Below are 22,657 nucleotides of genomic sequence, written 5' to 3'. Positions count from 1 at the left end.
TGAGACATGGGTTGTGTATGTGTGCCATTCAGAGGGTGAACGGGCAAGAAAATATTTAAGTGCCTTTGAACAGGGTATGGCCTTTAATGTAAAACAGTGTGTGTTCGTTTTTCATGTTATTGGTTTTGTGTAAACATGTATAATCTTACGAGCTGTTAAAATGGCGTCCTCCATTTTGATGTTCGTTTAAAGTCCACGTAGAAGATAATGGCCCCTATCAGATATTTATGTAGTTGGTGCAGTATATTATTTTACTGTAGTAAATATACATTGGGTGGTCGGGGTTGTTCGAGCCCTGAATGCTGATTGGCTGAAAGCGTACACCACAGGTATGACTAAATATATATATATATATTTTTTTTTACTGGTCTACATATGTTGGTAACCAGTTTTATAATAGCAATAAGGCGACTCAGGCGTTGCATCGTGCCTAACAGCCCTTAGCCGTGGTATATTGGCCATATAACACACCTCCTCGGGCCTTATTGCATAAATATACATGAGTTCTACTTTGGAAAAGTATTTATTAGCTTACAATTGTACAATTTCTGCTTCCTGCATATAACCACGAAGACGGCCGGAAAGGCCCTAAAGCAAGATCGTAAATGGTGAGCCTACTGTAGCCTACAGTCCATGGTAAACTGGTGCGCACCAAGTTGCACTATACGTTTTAGTATTTGATTTGGAGAACCTCAAACTCAACTTTTAGAACAATATTACAGTATTATAAAAATGGATTTATGAGTTTGTAATTTGTGAATGTTTTCTGGGGGTGCTCAAGTTAATATTATATGCATTTCAAGCATTGAGAAATAGCTGCTATATGCCCATTAACGGACTTCAGTGCAGTAGCTCTCAAAATCCCTTCTCCGTATGTAGGGTTTTCAGCCATTACATTCGTCCACATTTGGCTCTGTGTAAACTACAATTCCGATGCTCTGTTTTAACATTGAGAAACGTCAATACTCATCACTTTCACAAACATACAGTGAGGGAAAAAAGTATTTGATCCCTTGCTGATTTTGTACGTTTGCCCACTGACAAAGAAATGATCAGTCTAATTTTAACGGTAGGTTTATTTGAACAGTGAGACACAGAATAACAAAATAAATCCAGAAAAACGCATGTCAAAAATGTTATAAATTGGGAAATAAGTATTTGACCCCCTCTCAATCAGAAAGACTTCTGGCTCCCAGGTGTCTTTTATACAGGTAACGAGCTGAGATTAGGAGCACACTCTTAAAGGGAGTGCTCCTAATCTCAGCTTGTTACCTGTATAAAAGACACCTGTCCACAGAAGCAATCAATCAATCAGATTTCAAACTCTCCACCATGGCCAAGACCAGAGAGCTCCCCAAGGATGTCAGGGACAATATAGTAGACCTACACAAGGCTGGAATGGGCTACAAGACCATCGGCAAGCAGCTTGGTGAGAAGGTGTCAACAGTTGGTGAGATTATTCGCAAATGGAAGAAACACAAAATAACTGTCAATCTCCCTCGGCCTGGGGCTCCATGCAAGATTTCACCTCGTGGAGTTATAATGATCATGAGAACGGTGAGGAATCAGCCCAGAACTACACGGGAGGATCTTGTCAATGATCTCAAGGCAGCTGGGACCATAGTCACCAAGAAAACATTTGGTAACACACTACGCCGTGAAGGACTGAAATCCTGCAGCGCCCGCAAGGTCCCCCCTGCTCAAGAAAGCACATATACAGGGCCGTCTGAAGTTTGCCAATGAACATCTGAATGATTCAGAGGAGAACTGGGTGAAAGTGTTGTGGTCAGATGAGACCAAAATGGAGCTCTTTGGCATCAACTCAACTCGCCGTGTTTGGAGGAGGAGGAATGCTGCCTATGACCCCAAGAACACCATCCCCACCGTCAAACATGGAGGTGGAAACATTATGCTTTGGGGGTGTTTTTCTGCTAAGGGGACAGGACAAATTCACCGCATCAAAGGGACGATGGACGGGGCCATGTACTGTCAAATCTTGGGTGAGAACCTCCTTCCCTCAGCCAGGGCATTGAAAATGGGTCGTGGATGGGTATTCCAGCATGACAATGACCCAAAACACACGGCCAAGGCAACAAAGGAGTGGCTCTAGAAGAAGCACATTAAGGTCCTGGAGTGGCCTAGCCAGTCTCCAGACCTTAATCCCATAGAAAATCTGTGGAGGGAGCTGAAGGTTCGAGTTGCCAAACGTCAGCCTCGAAACCTTAATGACTTGAAGAAGATCTGCAAAGAGGAGTGTGACAAAATCCCTCCTGAGATGTGTACAAACCTGGTGGCCAACTACAAGAAACGTCTGACCTCTGTGATTGCCAACAAGGGTTTTGCCACCAAGTACTAAGTCATGTTTTGCAGAGGGGTCAAATACTTACTTCCCTCATTAAAATGCAAATCAATTTATAACATTTTTGACATGCGTATTTCTGTATTTTGTTGTTGTTATTCTGTCTCTCACTGTTCAAATAAACCTACCATTAAAATTAGACTGATCATTTCTTTGTCAGTGGGCAAACATACAAAATCAGCAGGGGATCAAATACTTTTTTCCCTCACTGTATCTCACTGGTCATTCCCAAAGCCAACACCTCCTTTGGCCGCCATTCCTTCCAGTTCTCTGCTGCCAATGACTGGAACGAATTGCAAAAATCTCTGAAGCTGGAGACTCTTATCTCCCTCACTAACTTTAAGCATCAGTTGTCAGAGCACCTTACCGATCACTGCACCTGTACACAGCCCATCTGAAATTAGCCCATCCAACTACCTCATCCCTATATTGTTATTTATTTTGCTCTTTTGCACCCCAGTATCTCTATTTGCACATAATCTCTTGCACATCTAGCATTCCAGTGTTAATACTATTGTAATTATTTTGCACTATAGCCTATTTATTGCCTTACCTCCATAACTTGCTACATTTGCACACACTGTATATATATTTTCTGTAGTATTTTTGACTATGTTTTTTTACCCCATATGTAACTCTGTGTTGTTTTTATTGCACTGCTTTGCTTTATCTTGGCCAGGTCGCAGTTGTAAATGAGAACTTGTTCTCAACTGGCTTACCTGGTTAAATAAAGGTGAAATAAAATAAATAAAATAAAAAAATGCGGAGCTATACGGAGCCTTCCGCATTGTTACAACACGGCGATGCCGTACAGAGCTCAATCTGGCCACCACCATTACGGCGCCTCCGACCACATTTTCGGATCAAGCATAAATTGCTTGCTGCCTTCTTCTTCTTCTTCTATAAAGATTTATGGAAGACTACACCTATTTGTGTATTGCCGCCACCTCTGTACGGGGTCCTCTTCTTTGATATTATGGCGGTCCGCAAACAAATGCTATTGGTGCATGCCGCCACCTACTGTTTTGGCTGTATATCAGCCCAAATAATTAACAAAATAATACAAAACAAAAATCAATGCGCTCCTTTATTCAGATTCAACTGCCAACGCCCATCCCTGCAGGTTCTGGGGCCTGAGAAAAAAATACCATCTTCGGACAGTATTCTTTACACCGTTTGGGCAGTGAAGTCATGGAAACCCAAAAACCTTTCAGCCGCTGATACTATTATGTCCAGTTTCTTGGACTTTTTGTTCGTTTGTGCAGTACAATTAATCACATGCGCGATAAACACCATAAAATTCACCTTCTTCACAATCAGCATATCAGTTTCCCTCAACTGTTGAACAACACTCTGAATCGCCCCTGTCTAGCTGCTTTATAAAACAATAATCTGTTCACGTTCATACGTGTAACAACGCGAGAACATGGACAAGCACTTCCTTCAGAATAATAATGTTTGCAAAAACGTCAAAATAAGGGTCCTCATTTTGAAACTCATGAAATAAGTGTGAAAAAAATGCTGTAATGTTGCAATAATACATTAAATTGGCCACCATGCAGTTTTTGTAATGTTCTATTGCCTAGGCCTACTGGTTCTCTGAAGCATCCTGAAGAGTTACCTTGTTGTATAATGTAAACCATTTACAACTGGAATCTATATTGATATTACAATAAGGAGTGTATATTTTTTTCTTATGAATACATTACTTTCTTGTTGTCCAATAATTTTCACTTAGCAAAAATTACTGAATATCAAGGCAAAACTGATTGTGTGGATGAACAAAGGTAATGTTTACATGGTCCTATGTACATCCCAAATGGCACCCTATAAAGTACACTATCGGCCCTGGTCAAAAGTAGTACACTATGTAGGGAATAGGGTGCAATTTTAGGACACAATCAGAGGACACCCACTCATGTATCATGGACAGTAGCTGTGAAGTGATACACATTGTTGCAGTGTGGTTTTTACTATGTTTATGAGCTTACTACTACAAAATATACTGTATTTCAACCATAGAAGTGGGCTAATTGGTTAAGGTAATTGAAAATAGGCCTAATATGGCTCTGGTGATTTGTCTGTCAGGGTGGGTGTGGTCTCCCATGGCATCACATTACATCACAATCATGATGTTATAAATGACTGTGTTCAGATATGTTGACAGCCTAAATGGTTTGCCATAGCGTTACTGTCACATTACGGCAACACTTAAGTTCAATTCAGGGTGAAAAGCGTTGCTATATTTTGGATGGTTCATTTTGAAGTGCTTGGTGGTCAGTAGTTGGGACCACTTGGGATTTAGTGTGAGTAGTCCTACTTTGTGGCACAATTTAATTGAGTTTATTTAAATAATATAATAATATTTTAAAGCCATATTGTATCTTTTTCAGGATTACAGTAATTGAGGGAACCATGGGAAAGTTCTCCTTCCCAAGGCTCATCATAAGAATGGTTAGAATCCCTTTTCTCTCACCACCCTCAGTCGAAACTCCAGTGCTTTAAAATCATCATTTTGACATATAGGCCTATGAGCTTTTCTAAGATTGAAAATAACAAGCTTGTATAAGGATAACCTCATTACTGACTGCATGTGTGTCCTCATTTTAATTTCTAGCCATGGGCAAATCGGACTGCACGGGACGATTTCTGCACAGGAACTAACGAACTCCACAGGCTCAGAACAAACCACCCTCACAACTCCTCCCAACTCCCCAGCCATACTGTAAGTCCCATCTGCAGGCTAACTCTATGATCTCTAAAGTGGTCCAGACTAATCATTTATGGCCAATCAGTGGAAACTTCGGACTAACTACGGCTTGATCTAGTGTCAACATTATACCTTCTTGATATTCTATATCAACGGAAAACGATGGAAGGCACATAATAATCCAATGAGTAAAACAAAATATACCATGTTCTATTCTCAATATCCCTACTGCCCCAAAGGTGTGTAGGCAGGGCAAGGAGAACACCGATTCAACCCCGAAGAAGAGGAAAAAGAAGAGGCACAATGAGAAGGGGACCCAGGTTGAACTAGGCATGCGGGAGGATATCCATGACCTTGAGCTCGCCCATTGGAGATTGGCTAAAGAGACATGGAGAACTGAGCGAGGAAACATGAGGGAGATAAAGGCGCTGTATGGAGAAATATTTAGGCTGCACAAGTTGTTGGAGGAGGTAACGAGCAGTTTTCTTAAATCAGACTTCTCAGTAGATATACTGTAGTTGCTTTGAGATGTTCCCAATCCTGATACACGGAAATTAGATCTAAATAGTTTGAATAGTGAAATAAGACAGCAATAAAAAAACTGCACACTGGTAGTATTCTCAGGAAGGTCTGCATTCTGCACTGGTAGTATTCTCAGGAAGGTCTGCATTCTGCACTGGTAGTATTCTCAGGAAGGTCTGCATTCCTAGAAGAGTTGAAAAAGAATAAATCCAAAAGTGTGGACGATCCCATTTTCCTAATAAGCTAATATACAGTAATAAAATGTTTTCTCTATAATATGTACTACCCATACACATATAATTGTTTTAAGATAGTAATAACATGGACCATCAAGCTATTAAGTAATAAAAATGTGTCTGTCATCATACAGATTGGGGTAGATAAAGGGGTGATCAAGCAGCGCTCCACCTCCTCCATTCTTTGTCCCGTCTCCCCGACACTGCCAGCTCTCCCCTGGTACAATCTCCACAAGTACCTCACCAAAAGCCAATCGGAGTGTGACCAGCATGCCGCCGCCACCCAGAAGAACCCGGCTAAGAAACACTCAATCTTTCCCCCTCTGGTCACACAGAGCTGCACCTCCCCTGACAAACGGCCTCATTCTCCGTCCAAGACGTCGCACCCACACGCTTCACACAGATTTTCTGTCCCATCCTACCTCCTGGCTCCCGGCCCTCCTGCCCAGCTGAGGCAGACCCATCCGCATGTCCACCCCAGGTCCCCATTGACTGACCAGGCAAAGGTCAAGGATAAGGTCAAGAGGTCAGAGGTTGCATCGTCTGAGGAATTGTCTGAGGAAGTTCAACGGAGAGGCGCAGAAATTGAGAATATGTATAAAGCGCAGCTGAAAGAGAGGATGGCCCAAAAGAGAAAGGAAGGGATTCTGAACAAAAGGATAAACAACTATGACAAGAACGATGACACTGAGGCCTCCTGCTCCTCTGCAGTAGGACAATCCAAGACCCCTGCCACAGCCCCTGAGCGTCCGGCCAGCCCAGAGGCCACCACAGATGCCACGCCAGTAGCCGTCCAAGAGGACACTCAGGGGGCCACCCAGCAGGACCTAGCAGAGGTTGTGAATGTGCTCAAGAGGCAGTCATCTGACCTATACCTGCCTGACGACGTTTGTGAGGATTCACTCACGTGGAGCTCCATTTACGAGGAGCTGTGCCCACTTGCTCACAGGGTGAACTCAGAAGCTGACTACATCAAGGCGCTCTGCGTCACCACTGAGAAGGCTGTGATGCCTTTGCGCTTGTCTCAGGAGGATGTGTCTCAGAGTATGAGTGAGGACACAAGTGAGGAGGGGAGTAGTACAAGTGAGGAGGGGAGTAGTGAAAGTGAGGAGAGCATGAGTGGACAACAACAGAGATGTCTACACAGGGATCCTTATGGTGAGAGGGAGAGGAAGAAGATTGATAGTCGTACAATGGAAGGGAGATATGCAACCGCAAATGCAATGTCTATGATGGCGAGCCTAGGGAAAGAAGAACTTTAATGCCATGAGCTACGCAGAGAGGCTTAAATATTTCAAGGACGAGGCTAAGAAAAATTAAGAGATGTTGAAGATGAAAAGTGGGAAGGAAAAAGAAAGGAAGGCGGAGAAAGACAGGGAAGAAGAGCTCAAAAAGTGGGAAAAGAGACAGAAGAAATCGGTTGAGGAGGAAAGGAAAATGACAGAAAAGATGGAAAAAAAGAAGTTAGAGGAGCAGATGAAAAGGGAGAAGGCAGAGATGAAACTAAAGATCGAACAAGAGAAAAAGAGACAAGAGCAAGAGAAAAAGAGAGAAAAAAAAGAAATGAAGAAGCAGCAGATACAACAGAAGGCCCGCAAAAAAGAAGAGAAAAAGAGGGTGGAGAAAGAAAAAAAGAGGGAGAAAAAGAGGGCAGAGGAGTTGAAAAAGATTGAGAAACAGAGGATGGAGGAGGAGAAGAACAGAGAAAAGGAGAGAATGAAGGTGCTGGAGATGCAGCAAAAGGCACAAGAGAAAGAAGAGAAAAGGAGGAAGGAGGAGAAGAAAAGGAGATTGAAGATACAGCAGGAACAAGAGAAGGAGGAGAAGAAAAGGCAGAAAAGGATATGGGACGAGGATAAGAAGAGAGCAGAGCTTCAAAGAATAAAAGATGACGAGGCCAGGTTCAAGATGGAGATGGAGAAACTGTATGAGAGAGAAGAGCGGATTGCACAGATTGAAAGAGAAAAGAGGCGTGCGATGTATGAGAAAAAAAGGGCAGACACAGAGAGCAAAACAGGTGGTGCCATACCAGGTCACAGCGTTTACATCTGTGTGGACGGAAGAGAGGGAGCAGTGTCCAGAGACCGCTCACGCACAGTCTGCCAAGAGGAGAACAAGGAAGAAGCAGAAGAATGAGGCGGACGAGGCGTTGACAACTTTTGAGTAGATGACGAAAGAAAAGCGAGCAGACAAAGGAAGAAAGAAATGTTGTCAATGCTCTTAGGTATGTTAATAGATGTAAATAAACAAACATTTTTATATTTAAGGCAAAAACAAACAAAAAACTGGAAAAGGAGCAAAAGGGGGGGGATAATACAGAGCCAGGCACGAGGGTGAAGAGGAGAAAACATGAGAGGAGGAAGGGAGACCAGAGTGGTTTATCAGGAGGGAAATAGGAGATATAGAATTCAAGTTCTGATGGACAGAATCAGGACGGACCATGGGATAAAAGGTCAATGAGATTAGCAGTAAAGAAGAGCTAAGTGGATCAAAAGAAAGTTATGGAAAACGCAAGGGGGGAGGGCAATACTCAGAGGCAGAAGAAGACAAGATAAACAGAGACCAAGAGAAAAGAGGTGAAACCGTTTCATAAGAGTAATAGAGAGGAGATGGACATATGGGCAAATTAGCTATCCCAACTGGAACCTAGCTAATGCATTCCGAAGAGGCAGACTTCCAGTCTGAGGTAGATGAAAAGAGCAGCCATAGAAACAGATCTGTAGATGCATCAATTGGAAAGGATGGGAGGGTTGGAGGAGGAGCACATTTGGATGACTACATTAGGTAAGTGTTTACGATCAAAGCCTGTTCTCTGTAGACAACTGTATTAGTGTTGACAGAAGTGCATTTATGCAATGTCTTTCAACTCAAAAACTACAATTCCTGATCTCATGTGATTATTCACCTCATGTAAGTGAGCTTTCGGATGTTTATTTTTTCCTGAAACAGATTGTGGCATATGAGGTCACTTTATCTGATGAAGCATCAATAGGAGAGGATGAAAGGGAGGGAGGGAGAGGAAAAGACAGAAGAACAGATGAGGTAAGTGCTTGGGCTTGTGATAAGAGGATGGGGGCTCCAGAACTCGGCTTCATGATTTAAAATGATAAGACAAATGTATTACTGTGAATCCCATTCGTTCAATGACTGTTTGTTGTTTTACAGGAGCACTATGTTCTGCTTCCGTGTGGATTGACAGCATTGCTTTAATGAGCTGCTGGAGGGCACAATGGAGGAAGAGGGAGAGCGTCCATTATAGGCAGTTTGCCATGGCCCTAAATGGGCTTTTGGATGTTCATTTTTCCTGCTTTATATCATACAACTTTACAATAAAAATTAATTGCAAGCATCAGCCTTTTCTGTTTGAGTGTGATCCGTGTAGTAGTTGTAGGATTGGTGTAAACCCAAATAATATTCTGACACTAGTGTTCAGTTGGTATAAAATAGTGTGATAAGAAATGATCAACATGTTATGAAAACAATATAGAGATAGAAATATCAAAAGCAGTGTTGCATTTATTTAGTCATTGCTATTTCTCACTCATAGAGAATGGTGTCCTTGTTGTGATCAGTCCATCGACAAATGCATGTATGTGCATACACACACAGAGAGTTAGTCATGATTTCCCTGAGTCATCAGACTCTGGTGAAGGTTTCTTTGCATCTGCATCGTGAGCAGTCTGTGTTGAATCCTTGCCGGACTTGTCCACAACAATCTCGAAGGCCGCCTCTCCTTCTACCCTCTTCACTTTCTCCCCTTTCGCTGCAAGGATTACCTCAATGTTCCTGTAGGGAAAAAAACAAACCATGAATAAGAAAAAAAAATATTCAGGAATAATACTCAAGTCTTAAGGAGGCTGCATGCAAACAGAGCGAAGGAGCGTCGTATATGGTCCGTTCCGAAATCTGAGTCACACAAAAGTACCTAGAACTACCTGTGAATATTATGCTGGGTTTGCGTGAAGTACATTTTACATTTACGTTTTAGTCATTTAGCAGACGCTCTTATCAAGAGCGACTTACAGGAGCAATTCAGGGATTCTAACCAGCGACCTTTCGGTCCAATCTTTAGGCCCAGCGCTCTTAACCGCTAAGCTACCTGCCACCCCCACCTGGGTGGTCAAAGTTGTAATGGCCCTTGAGTGCCTTGGCCTTCTGGTCAGGTGTCAAGACTCTGTAGAAACTGTCTTGGCTGACGATAGCAACTTTCCTCTGACGATGGTCCACCTTGTTCTGGCCCAGCAACTCCATGATTTTGGCACATACTGTTGACAAAAAAAACAGACAGGTTTATTATTTCCTAGATTAGCACAGTTTAGCTAAATCTATCACATAGAAAGGGGTTATGTGTATTTCAACATTTTGAGAGGAGTAAAGTTTCCATGAATTGTGTGTAATATACCATGTTAAAGACCTGTCACACGCAGGAAATGTATTGACATTTGGCATATTTTCAGTTTGATGATGAGGTTGGAGCAGAGAGCAGTAGCTGACAAATTTCAAAATAATCTCACAGACAGAAAACAAGACACTAACGTTAGTTTAATTGATGGCTTGGTGGCAAGAGACGTCCCCATTTCATTAGCGATGTCACATCACATCACGAGTTCTCCTATTCCTGCATGACAACTGTTAGAAATTGCATAATTCAAATCTGGTATTGGAATAATAGAAAACATAATCAAGAGATATTCATTCCAAGCTAAATGTATTATATGCAAAATGTATGTATGATAAGTATGTTGGTTCGTATACGGGCTCACTGAAATACCACGCAGGGCAGACAGAGAACTAATCCATTGTTACAGGTTCTTCTTCAAATACTCTGACAGAGATATTTCCCACTCCCTGCTGGCCAATCAGAGTAGAGACTGAGCGTGGTTTAGACTTACTCAGCCAATCCGTTGGCGCACCGGCTGGTCCCAACACCTTGGCGCTCCACTTGTTGCACACTGTTGCCAGGCATAAGTTTTTATCATAACAACCTGTAGTCAGCACCAAAAAGACACCATTGCACTGTACCTACGTTCAAGGACGGTTCACAGACAACAAAGAGGCAGTGTTCGTATCTGTAAGAAATACAAGTCTTATCTGTCCTACCCCCTAACGTTCCTCACATGAATCACAGCTGGTTATGTGAAACAATTTATATGAGTATAGTACAAACCTTCTATGCTTATCATTAATGCATTCCTTCTAAGCTATTCATCACATACAGATCCAATTATGAGAAAATAGATCCCCACAACGGATCATCTCCAATTTCACCATTATCCTCTATGGCCTCCATAACTTGGTTCAGAGCAGTCCTGAACTCTGTACGGATCATCTCCAGTTTCACCATTATCCTCTATGGCCTCCATAACTTGGTTCAGAGCAGTCCTGAACTCTGTACGGATCATCTCCAGTTTCACCATTATAATAATATAATATGCCATTTAGCAGACGCTTTTATCCAAAGTGACTTACAGTCATGTGCGCATACATGTTTACGTATGGGTGGTCCCGGGGATCGAACCCACTACCCTGGCATTACAAGCGCCATGCTCTACCAATTGAGCTACAGAGGACCAGTCCTGAAGCAGTCCTGGTTCAGAGCAGTCCTGAACTCTGTACGGATCATCTCCAGTTTCACCATTATCCTCTATGGCCTCCATAACTTGGTTCAGAGCAGTCCTGAACTCTGTACGGATCATCTCCAGTTTCACCATTATAATAATATAATATGCCATTTAGCAGACGCTTTTATCCAAAGCGACTTACAGTCATGTGCGCATACATGTTTACGTATGGGTGGTCCCAGGGATGGAACCCACTACCCTGGCGTTAGAAGCGCCATGCTCTACCAATTGAGCTACAGAGGACCACATTATCCTCTATGGCCTCCATAACTTGGTTCAGAGCAGTCCTGAACTCTGTACGGATCATCTCCAGTTTCACCATTATCCTCTATGGCCTCCAGAACTTGGTTCAGAGCAGTCCTGAACTCTGTACGGATCATCTCCAGTTCCACCATTATCCTCTATGGCCTCCATAACTTGGTTCAGAGCAGTCCTGAACTCTGTACGGATCATCTCCAGTTCCACCATTATCCTCTATGGCCTCCATAACTTGGTTCAGAGCAGTCCTGAACTCTGTACGGATCATCTCCAGTTCCACCATTATCCTCTATGGCCTCCATAACTTGGTTCAGAGCAGTCCTGAACTCTGTACGGATCATCTCCAGTTCCACCATTATCCTCTATGGCCTCCATAACTTGGTTCAGAGCAGTCCTGAACTCTGTACGGATCATCTCCAGTTCCACCATTATCCTCTATGGCCTCCATAACTTGGTTCAGAGCAGTCCTGAACTCTGTACGGATCATCTCCAGTTCCACCATTATCCTCTATGGCCTCCATAACTTGGTTCAGAGCAGTCCTGAACTCTGTACGGATCATCTCCAGTTCCACCATTATCCTCTATGGCCTCCATAACTTGGTTCAGAGCAGTCCTGAACTCTGTACGGATCATCTCCAGTTCCACCATTATCCTCTATGGCCTCCATAACTTGGTTCAGAGCAGTCCTGAACTCTGTACGGATCATCTCCAGTTTCACCATTATCCTCTATGGCCTCCATAACTTGGTTCAGAGCAGTCCTGAACTCTGTACGGATCATCTCCAGTTTCACCATTATCCTCTATGGCCTCCATAACTTGGTTCAGAGCAGTCCTGAACTCTGTACGGATCATCTCCAGTTCCACCATTATCCTCTATGGCCTCCATAACTTGGTTCAGAGCAGTCCTGAACTCTGTACGGATCATCTCCAGTTCCACCATTATCCTCTATGGCCTCCATAACTTGGTTCAGAGCAGTCCTGAACTCTGTACGGATCATCTCCAGTTCCACCATTATCCTCTATGGCCTCCATAACTTGGTTCAGAGCAGTCCTGAACTCTGTACGGATCATCTCCAGTTTCACCATTATCCTCATCTCCACTGCTTGAAGATCTGCAAAATAATAAGACTCAACAGTTTTGCTGCAAGTAGCGTGACAATACAAGCCATGAGTACCAGGCAGGACATGGATCAAGTCTATGTGAAATACCGCGATCAAAATATCCACCCTTCATATATATTAGTAGTATTGATAACCATGTATTTGCTGACAGCCAAACAATTTGGAATTGATGTTGACAATACAAGAGAAGCAACATGTTGTAACATATAGGCACATATAACTTGTGTGTGAAACATTGTATTGTATTCTTATGATTGGTAGGGGGTTATTATGTCTGAGTGAATGGGCTGCTTCTACTTTAACATCATGCTGTGTGACTTGTCTTTCTGTCGCCCTATGCGTTTTATATAAAGTCTCCTACATGGAGTGTCTGCTTCTCCGTCTGCTTCTCTGTCTGCTTCTCTGTCTGCTTATCGGTCAGGCCGTCTGCTTCTCTGTCTGCTTCTCTGTCGGCTTATCTGTCAGGCCGTCTGCTTCTCTGTCGGCTTATCGGTCAGGCCGTCTGCTTCTCTGTCAGCTTATCGGAACTACAGAGTTGGTTTAACGTTGGAACAGAGCTAATGTTAGCTAGCTAGCTAACAACCTTGTTTGTAAAGTGCAGTGCAGCACTATAATTAAAAACAGGTCGTACCTTTTTGTCGTTAATAAATCCAATGTGAAACGTGGTGACTATTGTGGGGATTTATTATTCTCATAAATTGATGGGATGACTAACTTAGAAAGAATGCATTCTGGACTGTGCTGATGTGGGTTGTGTCACCTGGCAAGCTGTGATTGATGTGAAGAGCTGTTTTAGGGGGTAAAATGAGATAAGAATTTGTGTCTCCAAATACTAGACTATACTGGTTCTTTGTGATCTGTGAACCATCCTTGGACGTAGGAATGGTGTCTAGGGGAGCTGGCTCTTCTCACCATGACAGGTTGTTATGATAAGAACTTACGCCTGGCAACAGGGGTGCGCCAACGGATTGGCTGAGTAAGTCTAAACCACGGTCAGTCTCTACTCTGATTGGCCAGCAGAGAGCGGAAAATGAGAACTGTCAAGAGTATTTGAAGAACAATCTGAAACAATGGATTAGTTCTCTGAGTGCCCTGCGAGGTATATCAAGGAGCCCGTATATACGAACATCATATTTACCATTGAAGGTTTTGCATTAATTAAAATACTAGTATATCTTAGAAGTCGTGTTGACCTCTTTTGTTCCTAATACCAGATTTGAATTGACGCAACTTGACACTATAGTATCCTTAACTAGCATTGAAAAAGTTCATCCATTCTTCTCAAATTAAACATATCTCCCTAATTTCTGAATCATGCTTGTAACGTTGTCAGTAGGATACAGTAACCTATGCTTCAGAGGAGAGGAGCAGGTAGTTTCCACACGCACACCCACTGGCAAAGATTTCCATTCCAGCTGGCAGGCAGAAACTGGAATACGTTTCTAGAGTGAGCTTTGTTGCGATTTTTGTGGGACTGGAGAAAAATACCCAGAAAGGAAAATAAGCATGGAGATGATTCCATGCTTTTAAAATAACTGTGCTGTTCCTAAAAAGTATAGATCTTTCCCTGAACCGGTTCCAATCCTAGAGAAATTATGTGGATGAAGGTCATGCTTAGGCTAATACACTATAAAGGGAAATAAATTGCTACAGTTTACACTTTTTTTTTGTAATTTAATGAAATGTTGTAATCTGATCTCGGAATGCACGGACCATTAGTAGTGGGGGAACAGGAAGTTCCGGGCAGGCGGGCACCATTCTTCACAATAAAGAAAGCATCTGAACTGTGCAGTCAAGAAGATAACCTTTGTGTCCGTTTCTATTTATTACTACAGGTATGTAATAGCACGTTTAAACTTTCTAATGTCGAAAGAACATACCATGCTAGTTAACACATCCGTTAAGGTATTATCACGTTTGTTAAAGGTTTGATGTGTTATTTTTGTGTCAAACCGAGTGAGTGAAAGAACGTGATAAAAACTATTTTACAAGTCACATAGCTAGAGATGTTGGGTTTGTCTGAGTGAATGTACATTATTTTCTCATGTTAGTTTAATAAATAATCAATTTATTTGAGATTTTGAGTTCGTGTTGCATGTTATTGGTTTTGTGTAAAATTCCCAAGCTGGTATAATGGCGGCGCCCTCTCGGTCAGCGTCAACAGACTTTAGTGAGGACAGTGCGGGTGCATCAGATAGAGACAATTTCACGGTCGCACTACTGTTTTGAAGATGAATGTAATGATTATCAGTTTTCTACATGTGTACTAATATTCAGACACATTCTGTTGTTTCTGTCTTTATCAATAAATGTTGCTATGGTGTGAACAGGAAATACAATTGGTTTTTTGATTGAAGTAATACAGTGAAGGCAAGGTTATTCAGGAAATTAGCACATAGTGCTATCTATGACAAACTGTAACCTTGTACTAAATGGATTTTGAGTCATTTATGCGTTTATCTACTATAGGTTAGGTATTAGCTCAAAAGTATTGTGGAGCTCCTGCACCTTAATATAAGAAGGGTAATAAAGGCTATATAAGGTAGAGTGTCTTCTTTGTTAGTTAGTTTGTAGCATCAAGGGCAAAGCTCTGGTCATTGCTGTCACGAACCCGGTACCGATCATTAAATAATTGTATTAACTTTCTACAAAGTGTCTCAGTATAGCCTTGCATCCTTGATTCTTTGAACACCCGAGAAACTCATCATAACAAGCACCTATTTCAGTCCAAGACAAGCACTGAATTAGATAATTGAACAAGAAAAAATATTTTTAGAGAATAAAGAAAGTGCCAGAACTGTCAAGACAATAACTTTTGTGTCCGTTTCTCTTTATTACTAATGGCCGATTCAGGTAAGTCTGAGGCCGGTAACATCAACAGTGAGGACAAAACCCAGCCTGCCTCACTCCTTCCACACTGAGTCCAAACCTACAGTCACTCGGTCCTGATTGTGACAGTGGAGCCCAGTTTACTGCAGGATCCAGAGATGGCATCAGTGAAGCTGGAAGACTGCAGTCAAACATTGGAGCTGAATGTCAACATTAAAGATGAAGAAGAGGAGAAGAAGATTGGGAAATCTGTTTCTCACGGTAAGAGCAGGTTCTAGATAACTAAGTTTGTTGGACATGATTTGGAAAGGCACACACCTGTCTATATACAGTGCATTCGGAAAGTATTCAGACCCCTGGACTTTTTCGACATTTTGTTACGTTACAGCCTTATTGTAAAATTGATTAAATGGTTTTTTTCCCTCATCAATCTACACACAATACCCCATAATGACAAAGCAAAAACTGGTTTTTATCAGTTGTTGCAAAAACAACAACAACTGAACAATTACATTTACATAAGTATTCAGACCCTTTACTCAGTACTTTGTTTAAGCACCTTTGGCAGTGATTACAGCCAAAGTCTTAATGTGTATGACGCTACAAGCTTGGCACACCTGTATTTGGGGAGTTTCTCCCATTCCTCTCAGCAGATCCTCTCAAGCTCTGTCAGGTTGGATGGGGCGCGTCGCTGCACAGCTATTGTCAGGTCTCCAGAGATGTTCGATTGGGTTTAAGTCCCGGCTCTGGCTGGGCCACTCAAGGACATTCAGAGACTTGTCCCGAAGCCACTCCTGCGTTGTCTTGGCTGTGTGCTTAGGGTCGTTGTCCTGTTGGAAGGTGAACCTTCGCCCCGGTCTTGAGGTCCTGAGCGCACTGGAGCAGGTTATCATCAAGGATCTCTCTGTACTTTGCTCCAATCATCTTTCCCTCGATCCTGACTAGGCTCCCAGTCCCTGTCCCTGCCGCTGAACAACATCACCGCAGCATGATGCTTCCACCGTCATGCTTCACCATAAGGATGGTGCCAGGTTTCCTCCTGACGTGATGCTTGTCATTCAGGCCAAGAAGTTCAATTTTGGTTTCATCAGACCAGAGAATCTTGTTTCTCATGGTCCGAGTCCTTTAGGTGCCTTTTGGCAAACTCCAAGCGGGCTGTCATGTGCCTTTTGCTGAGGAGTGGCTTCCGTCTGGCCACTCTACCATAAAGGCCTGATTGGTGGAGTGCTGAAGAGATGGTTGTCCTTCTGGAAGGTTCTCACATTTCCATAGAGGAACTCTGGAGCTCTGTCAGAGTGACCATCATGTTCTTGGTCACCTATATAGACAGTTGTGTGACTTTCCAAATCAGCTCCAATCAATTGAATTTACCACAGTTGGACTCCAATTAAGTTTTAGAAAAATCTCAAGGATGATCAATGGAAACAGGATCCACCTGAGAAAAATTTCGAGATTCATAGTCTCATAGCAATGGGTGTGAATACTTATGTAAACAAGGTATTTCTGCTGTTTTATTTTTAATACATTTGCAAAAATGTCTAAGAACCTGTTTTCACTTTGTCATTATGAGGTATTGTGTGTAGATTGATGAGGATTTTTTTTTATTTAATCCATTTCAGAATAAGGCTGTAACGAATCAAATTGTGGAAAAAGTAAAGGGGTCTGAATACTTTCCTAATGCACTGTACATATCCAAAAGTGGACCTAGAAGTTTGTCCTTAAATATCTATTGGGAGCCCATCTGGACCTTCCGCTTAACCTCCCTTCATATCGAAAATAGCATCAGATATTTCAACACCATCCAATTCCTTTTCCAGATCCAATTTAGTGTCTTCTGAAGTAGAGGGAAAATCAAGACCTGACTAGTTCAGTTCTCAGGAGATTCAGAGTTGTAAAGTGTGTTGTAGTAGGAAGCAAATGCTTGGTTTATTTCTACAGGATCCATTGATAATTGTCCTTGTAAATTATGAATTGCATTAAAGGCTGAATTTTACTTCTTAATGTGCCAGGCCAGCAATTTACCAGGTTTTTCACCTTGATCATAGAAGGACTGTTTCAGCCTAGTTAAGCTGTTTGCAGCCTTAGAGGTGGGAAGTGTCACGGTTCAGACAGACGACAAGAGGACCACAATTGCGTCACACCAGAAAGTTTATTTAAACTTAAGGGGAAAGGGATGTAGGGAGTGAGTGAAGGCTCCAGGGGTTATCCCGTCCGATGTGCTGGGTCTGTGCCTCCCCCCAGTGGCAGCGATGCGTCCGATGACGCCGGTGGTTGGTGGTCCAGAAGTCCTGGGGGAGGAAACACAGACACAACGGGCGGAATGAAACCAGGCAGCAGTACAGTTCAAGGGAAATCCAAAATACGTAGTAGCAAGGCAGAAGGCTGGTCAGAGTTACCGGGATTGAAGAGTAGTCAGGAGTCGTAATGGCAGAAGCAGGTCTGGATCTCCTGAGGCAGAAGAGTATCCAAAAAACCAGGCAGGTCCGGGGTCACAAAACCAGGGTGAGCCAGAAGCGCGAGCAAACAGGTTCCGGGTGTGAGCTTTGCAGACGATCTGACACCGGAGAGCTGAAAGACAGGGCCTAAAATACTGGGAGAGGTTAGTGGGTAATGCAGCGCAGCTGGCAGAGTAATTAGAGCCGAGCAGAGCAGGGACAGGTGGAGCTAGTTAGGCTGAGTAGAGAGAGGGAGGTGAGCAGAGTGGAAGATAGTGGAAACCAATTAAGGTGGTAACCCGGTGGAGTGAGAGGGCTCATGACAGAACCCCCCAAGGGACGGCCCCAGAAGTCCCAAGAGCAACACCACGCCGGGCGGGAGGAGGGGAGCCGGAGGAGGGCTAGAACTCCTCCGAACGGTCCGAGTGAACGTCCTCATCCTCGGAGGAAGCCGGAGGGCCGTGGTCGGGAGATGGGACAGGTCCCGAGACAGGGTCAGGCACAGGACAGGAAGCCGAGCGGGCCGGACGGTTAGGGACCCCTCTGGGGCGGCCCCCTACGGATTGCAGGTTGATCAGGATGCCGTTGGTGGAAAGCGGTGATGAGAGTCCTATCCACAATCCGACTAGCTGGCACCCAGGTCCTTTCCTCAGGTCCATAGCCCTCCCAGTCAATGAGGTACTGGAGACCCCTACCCCTCCGTCTGGACCGAAGCAGGCGGCGGACGGTGTAAACCAGACCACCTTCGACGAGCCGTGGAGGAGGAGGACAAGGCGCAGCAGGGACCAGCGGACTCCCTGGGCACAGGCAGGGGCTGCAGCAATCCGGCTGGGGGCTGGCAGGACGACTTGTGTTGGTTGCAGATGGGGCAGGCTTGGACGAATTCCCGTACATCCTTCCTCAGAGAGGGCCACCAGAACCTCTGGGCGAGCAGGTTGTAAGTGCGGGTGGAGCCAGGGTGACAAGCTAGGCGGGAGTCATGTCCCCACTGAACGACCTGGGACCTCAGGTCTTCGGGGACAAAAAGGCGGTCAGCTGGGCAAGTGCTGGGACCTGGCTGGTTACGGAGAGCCTCCAGCACCTGTTCCTCAACAGCCCAGGTCAGAGCTGCAACGATGCAGGGACTTGGCAGAATCGACACAGGGTCCTTGGAGGGGTCAGGAGCGGAGTTAGTAGGTACTGGCCGAGGGGGAGTGCGGCGGCAAGCAGGCAGGTTCGGTGGCAGTCCTCTCCCCACTCCCCTGATCACCCCGGTCACCCAGTCGAGCTGAGGGTTGTGCCGGCGGAGCCATGGGTAACCCAGGATGAGGGGTTGGCCTGGAGAGGGGAGCAGGTGAAACTGGATAGTTTCTTGATGGTTTCCGGACAGACCCATCGAGACCGGGGCCGTGACATGAGTGACCGATCCGAGTAAGTGTCCGTCCAGTGCCCGGGCAGGAATAGGAGGTGTCAAACGGAGGTTCTCCAGTCCCAGTTGGCGTGCCAGCTTGATGTCCATTATGTTGGCTTCGGCGCCAGAATCCACCAGAGCAGCCAGGGTGTGAGTTGAGTCAGGGAGGCGGAGGTGAACTTGCAGCAGGGGTTTGCGGTCGGAGGACTGGATGGTCATTGAACTCAACCGGACTCCCCCTATGCCCGGTGAGCTTCGGCCCTTTAAAGGGCAGGTTACCACACGATGTCCATCACCTCCACAATAGAGGCAGAGGTTTGAGGTGAAGCGTCGCTGGCGCTCTGCAGGAGTGAGAGAGGCTCGCCCAATCTCCATAGGCTCAGACTGATCAAGCTGACCTGGGTGAGTGGCAGTAGATGACAGGAACCCAGTCGGATCTCTCCGAATGCCGGTAGTAGGTGGACCTTGGCGCCCCCTCTCACGACGACGGGTCTGTATCCCTCTGTCGATCCTGACAGTCAGTGCGATGGCTTCATCAAGAGTGGAAGGCAGTTCATGGGAGACCAACTCGTCCTTGATATAGTCAGCCAAACTATGGAAGAACGCGTCCACCAACGATGGTGTGTTCCAAGAACTTCGCCTAGCCAGGGTTCGGAAGTCGATGGAATGGTCTGCGACTGTACGTCTGCCTTGTCGAATACTGAACAGTTCACGAGACGCCTCTGCGGTTGGTGAATCCAGGTCAAACACCTTCAGCATCTCCTCAGCAAACAGGTCGAAGGTTGCACATGCGGGGGTTTGACGTTCGAACTCTGCTGTTCCCCAGAGTCGAGCTCGGCCCGTCAGGTGAGTGATGGCATACCCAACTCTAGCCCCTCCGTGGCGAAGGTCCTTGGCTGCAAGGAGAACTGAAGTCGGCAGCTAGTCAGGAATGGCCGGACCTGGGTTGAATCGCCGTTGAACCGCTCGGGGTTTCCAATCTTGGGTTCCGGAGCAGCGGCTGCAATGACCGGGGCAGGTAACTCGGGGGCAGGGCTGGTGGGCAGACTGGCTGGGGTCAGGTTGGTGAGGAGTTGAATGATCATGGCGAGTTGTTGTTGCTGCTGCTGGGACTGCTGCTGGTGCTGCTGGAACTGCTGATGCTGTTGGTGGCCGACCTGAAGCAGAGAGGAGATGACGCCGCTCATGCGGCCTAGCTCTCTCTCAGTGTGTTCCAGGCGTAGCATGGCGGTGGGTTGCTCAGGCTCTTCGGTTTCCATGTCGGGGGAAGTGTGCGCTGAGTCCATGATGGTCAGATCGTACTGTCACGGTTCAGACAGACGACAAGAGGACCACAATTGCGTCACACCAGAAAGTTTATTTAAACTTAAGGGGAAAGGGATGTAGGGAGTGAGTGAAGGCTCCAGGGGTTATCCCGTCCGATGTGCTGGGTCTGTGCCTCCCCCCAGTGGCAGCGATGCGTCCGATGACGCCGGTGGTTGGTGGTCCAGAAGTCCTGGGGGGGGGAGGAAACACAGACACAACGGGGCGGAATGAAACCAGGCAGCAGTACAGTTCAAGGGAAATCCAAAATACGTAGTAGCAAGGCAGAAGGCTGGTCAGAGTTACCGGGATTGAAGAGTAGTCAGGAGTCGTAATGGCAGAAGCAGGTCTGGATCTCCTGAGGCAGAAGAGTATCCAAAAACCAGGCAGGTCCGGGGTCACAAAACCAGGGTGAGCCAGAAGCGCGAGCAAACAGGTTCCGGGTGTGAGCTTTGCAGACGATCTGACACCGGAGAGCTGAAAGACAGGGCCTAAAATACTGGGAGAGGTTAGTGGGTAATGCAGCGCAGCTGGCAGAGTAATTAGAGCCGAGCAGAGCAGGGACAGGTGGAGCTAGTTAGGCTGAGTAGAGAGAGGGAGGTGAGCAGAGTGGAAGATAGTGGAAACCAATTAAGGTGGTAACCCGGTGGAGTGAGAGGGCTCATGACAGGAAGTTCTTCATACTGAGCTTTAAGACCAAATCATTCCTTGTTTACCAGCTTCAGAGATGTTTGCAGTCCTGCTCCAGCTATATGCAGCAGAGAACTGGAAGGAATGGCGGCCAAAGGAGTGTGTTGGCTTTGGGGATGACCAGTGAGATATGTCTGCTGGAACGCATACTACGGGTGGGTGTTTCTATGGTGACCAATGATCTAAGATAAGGCGGGATTTGCCTAGAAGTGATTTATAGTTGACCTGGAGCCAGGTGGCTTAAGGACAAATATGTAGTGAGGGCCAGCCAACGAGAGTGTACAGGTCACAATGGTGGGTAGTATATGGGGCTTTGGTGACAAAACAGATGGCACTGTGATAGACTACATCCAATTTGCTGAGTAGAGTGTTGGAAGCTATTTTCATAAATGACATCACCCAAGTCAAGGATCGGTAGGATAGCCTGCTCTACGAGGAATAAGTAGCATGAGTGAAGGAGGCTTTGTTGCTAAATAGGAAGCCGATTCTAGATTTAGCTTTGGATTGGAGATGCTTAATGTGAGTCTGGAAGGAGAGTTTACGGTTCAACCAGACACCTAGGTATTGTGAAGTTGTCCACATATTCTAAGTCAGACCCACGAGAGTAGTGAATCTAATCGACATGGTAAAAGCAGCGTTCATTGAAGAGCATGCATTTAGTTTTACTAGCGTTGAAGTCAGTTGGAGGCCACGGAAGGAGTGTTGTATGGCATTGAAGCTTGTTTGGAGGTTTGTTCACACAGTGTCCAGTGAAGGGCCAGATGCATACAAATGGTGTCGTCACAGAAGAGGTAGATCTGAGAGTCACCAGCAGTAAGAGCGACATCATTGATATACACAGAGAATATGAGTCTGCCCAAGATTTGAACCCTGTGGCACCCCTTAGAGACTGCTAGAGGTCCAGATAACAGGCTCTCCGATTTGGACATTGAACTCTATCTGAGAAGTAGTTGGTGAACCAGGTGAGGAAGCCTGTCGAGAAACCAAGGCTATTTAGTCTGCCAATAAGAATGCAGTGATTGACAGAGTCAAAAGCCTTGGCCAGGTCGATGAAGACGAAGGCACATTACTGTCTTTTATCGATCAGCGTTATCATATCGTTTAGGACATTGAGCGTATTTGAGGTGCAAACTCATGACCAGCTCAAGAGGATGACCGCTGGCGCCTTCCTAAATCTCTGGGG

The 22,657-nt window shown here is 45.1% G+C and overlaps 1 protein-coding gene and 1 long non-coding RNA gene across 3 annotated transcripts; both read left to right on the top strand.

Moving 5' to 3' along the window:
* Nucleotides 1-4,549: 4,549 nt before the first annotated feature.
* LOC121562105 lies at nucleotides 4,550-7,090 on the top strand. Its single transcript, XM_041874478.2, has 4 exons — nucleotides 4,550-4,813; nucleotides 4,977-5,084; nucleotides 5,309-5,539; nucleotides 5,962-7,090. The coding sequence occupies exons 1-4, from the start codon at nucleotides 4,775-4,777 to the stop codon at nucleotides 7,087-7,089; spliced, it is 1,506 nt and encodes a 501-aa protein (XP_041730412.2). The 5' UTR covers nucleotides 4,550-4,774; the 3' UTR covers nucleotide 7,090.
* Nucleotides 7,091-8,138: 1,048 nt separating this feature from the next.
* On the top strand, nucleotides 8,139-9,176 carry LOC121562106. 2 transcript variants are annotated; one of them, XR_005999407.2, is made up of 3 exons: nucleotides 8,139-8,611; nucleotides 8,777-8,869; nucleotides 8,993-9,176. It is a non-coding gene; the product is annotated as an uncharacterized LOC121562106 (long non-coding RNA). The 2 variants fall into 2 exon arrangements; XR_005999406.2 differs by having other exon boundaries at nucleotides 8,777-9,176.
* The last annotated feature ends 13,481 nt before the right edge of the window (nucleotides 9,177-22,657 follow it).

This window comes from Coregonus clupeaformis, unplaced genomic scaffold (assembly GCF_020615455.1).
Source record: "Coregonus clupeaformis isolate EN_2021a unplaced genomic scaffold, ASM2061545v1 scaf3459, whole genome shotgun sequence".
In the NCBI taxonomy this organism is placed as follows: Eukaryota; Metazoa; Chordata; class Actinopteri; order Salmoniformes; family Salmonidae; genus Coregonus; species Coregonus clupeaformis.
This window is presented reverse-complemented; position numbering and strand designations above follow the sequence as displayed.

Bases quoted from the DNA above. Each gene is read 5' to 3' on its own strand.
- LOC121562105 (XM_041874478.2), top strand. From the start codon at position 4,775: ATGGGAAAGTTCTCCTTCCCAAGGCTCATCATAAGAATG. The intron at 4,814-4,976 runs GTTAGAATCCCT...TTTAATTTCTAG, and splicing joins CAAGGCTCATCATAAGAATG to CCATGGGCAAATCGGACTGC. The intron at 5,085-5,308 runs GTAAGTCCCATC...ACTGCCCCAAAG, and splicing joins CCCAACTCCCCAGCCATACT to GTGTGTAGGCAGGGCAAGGA.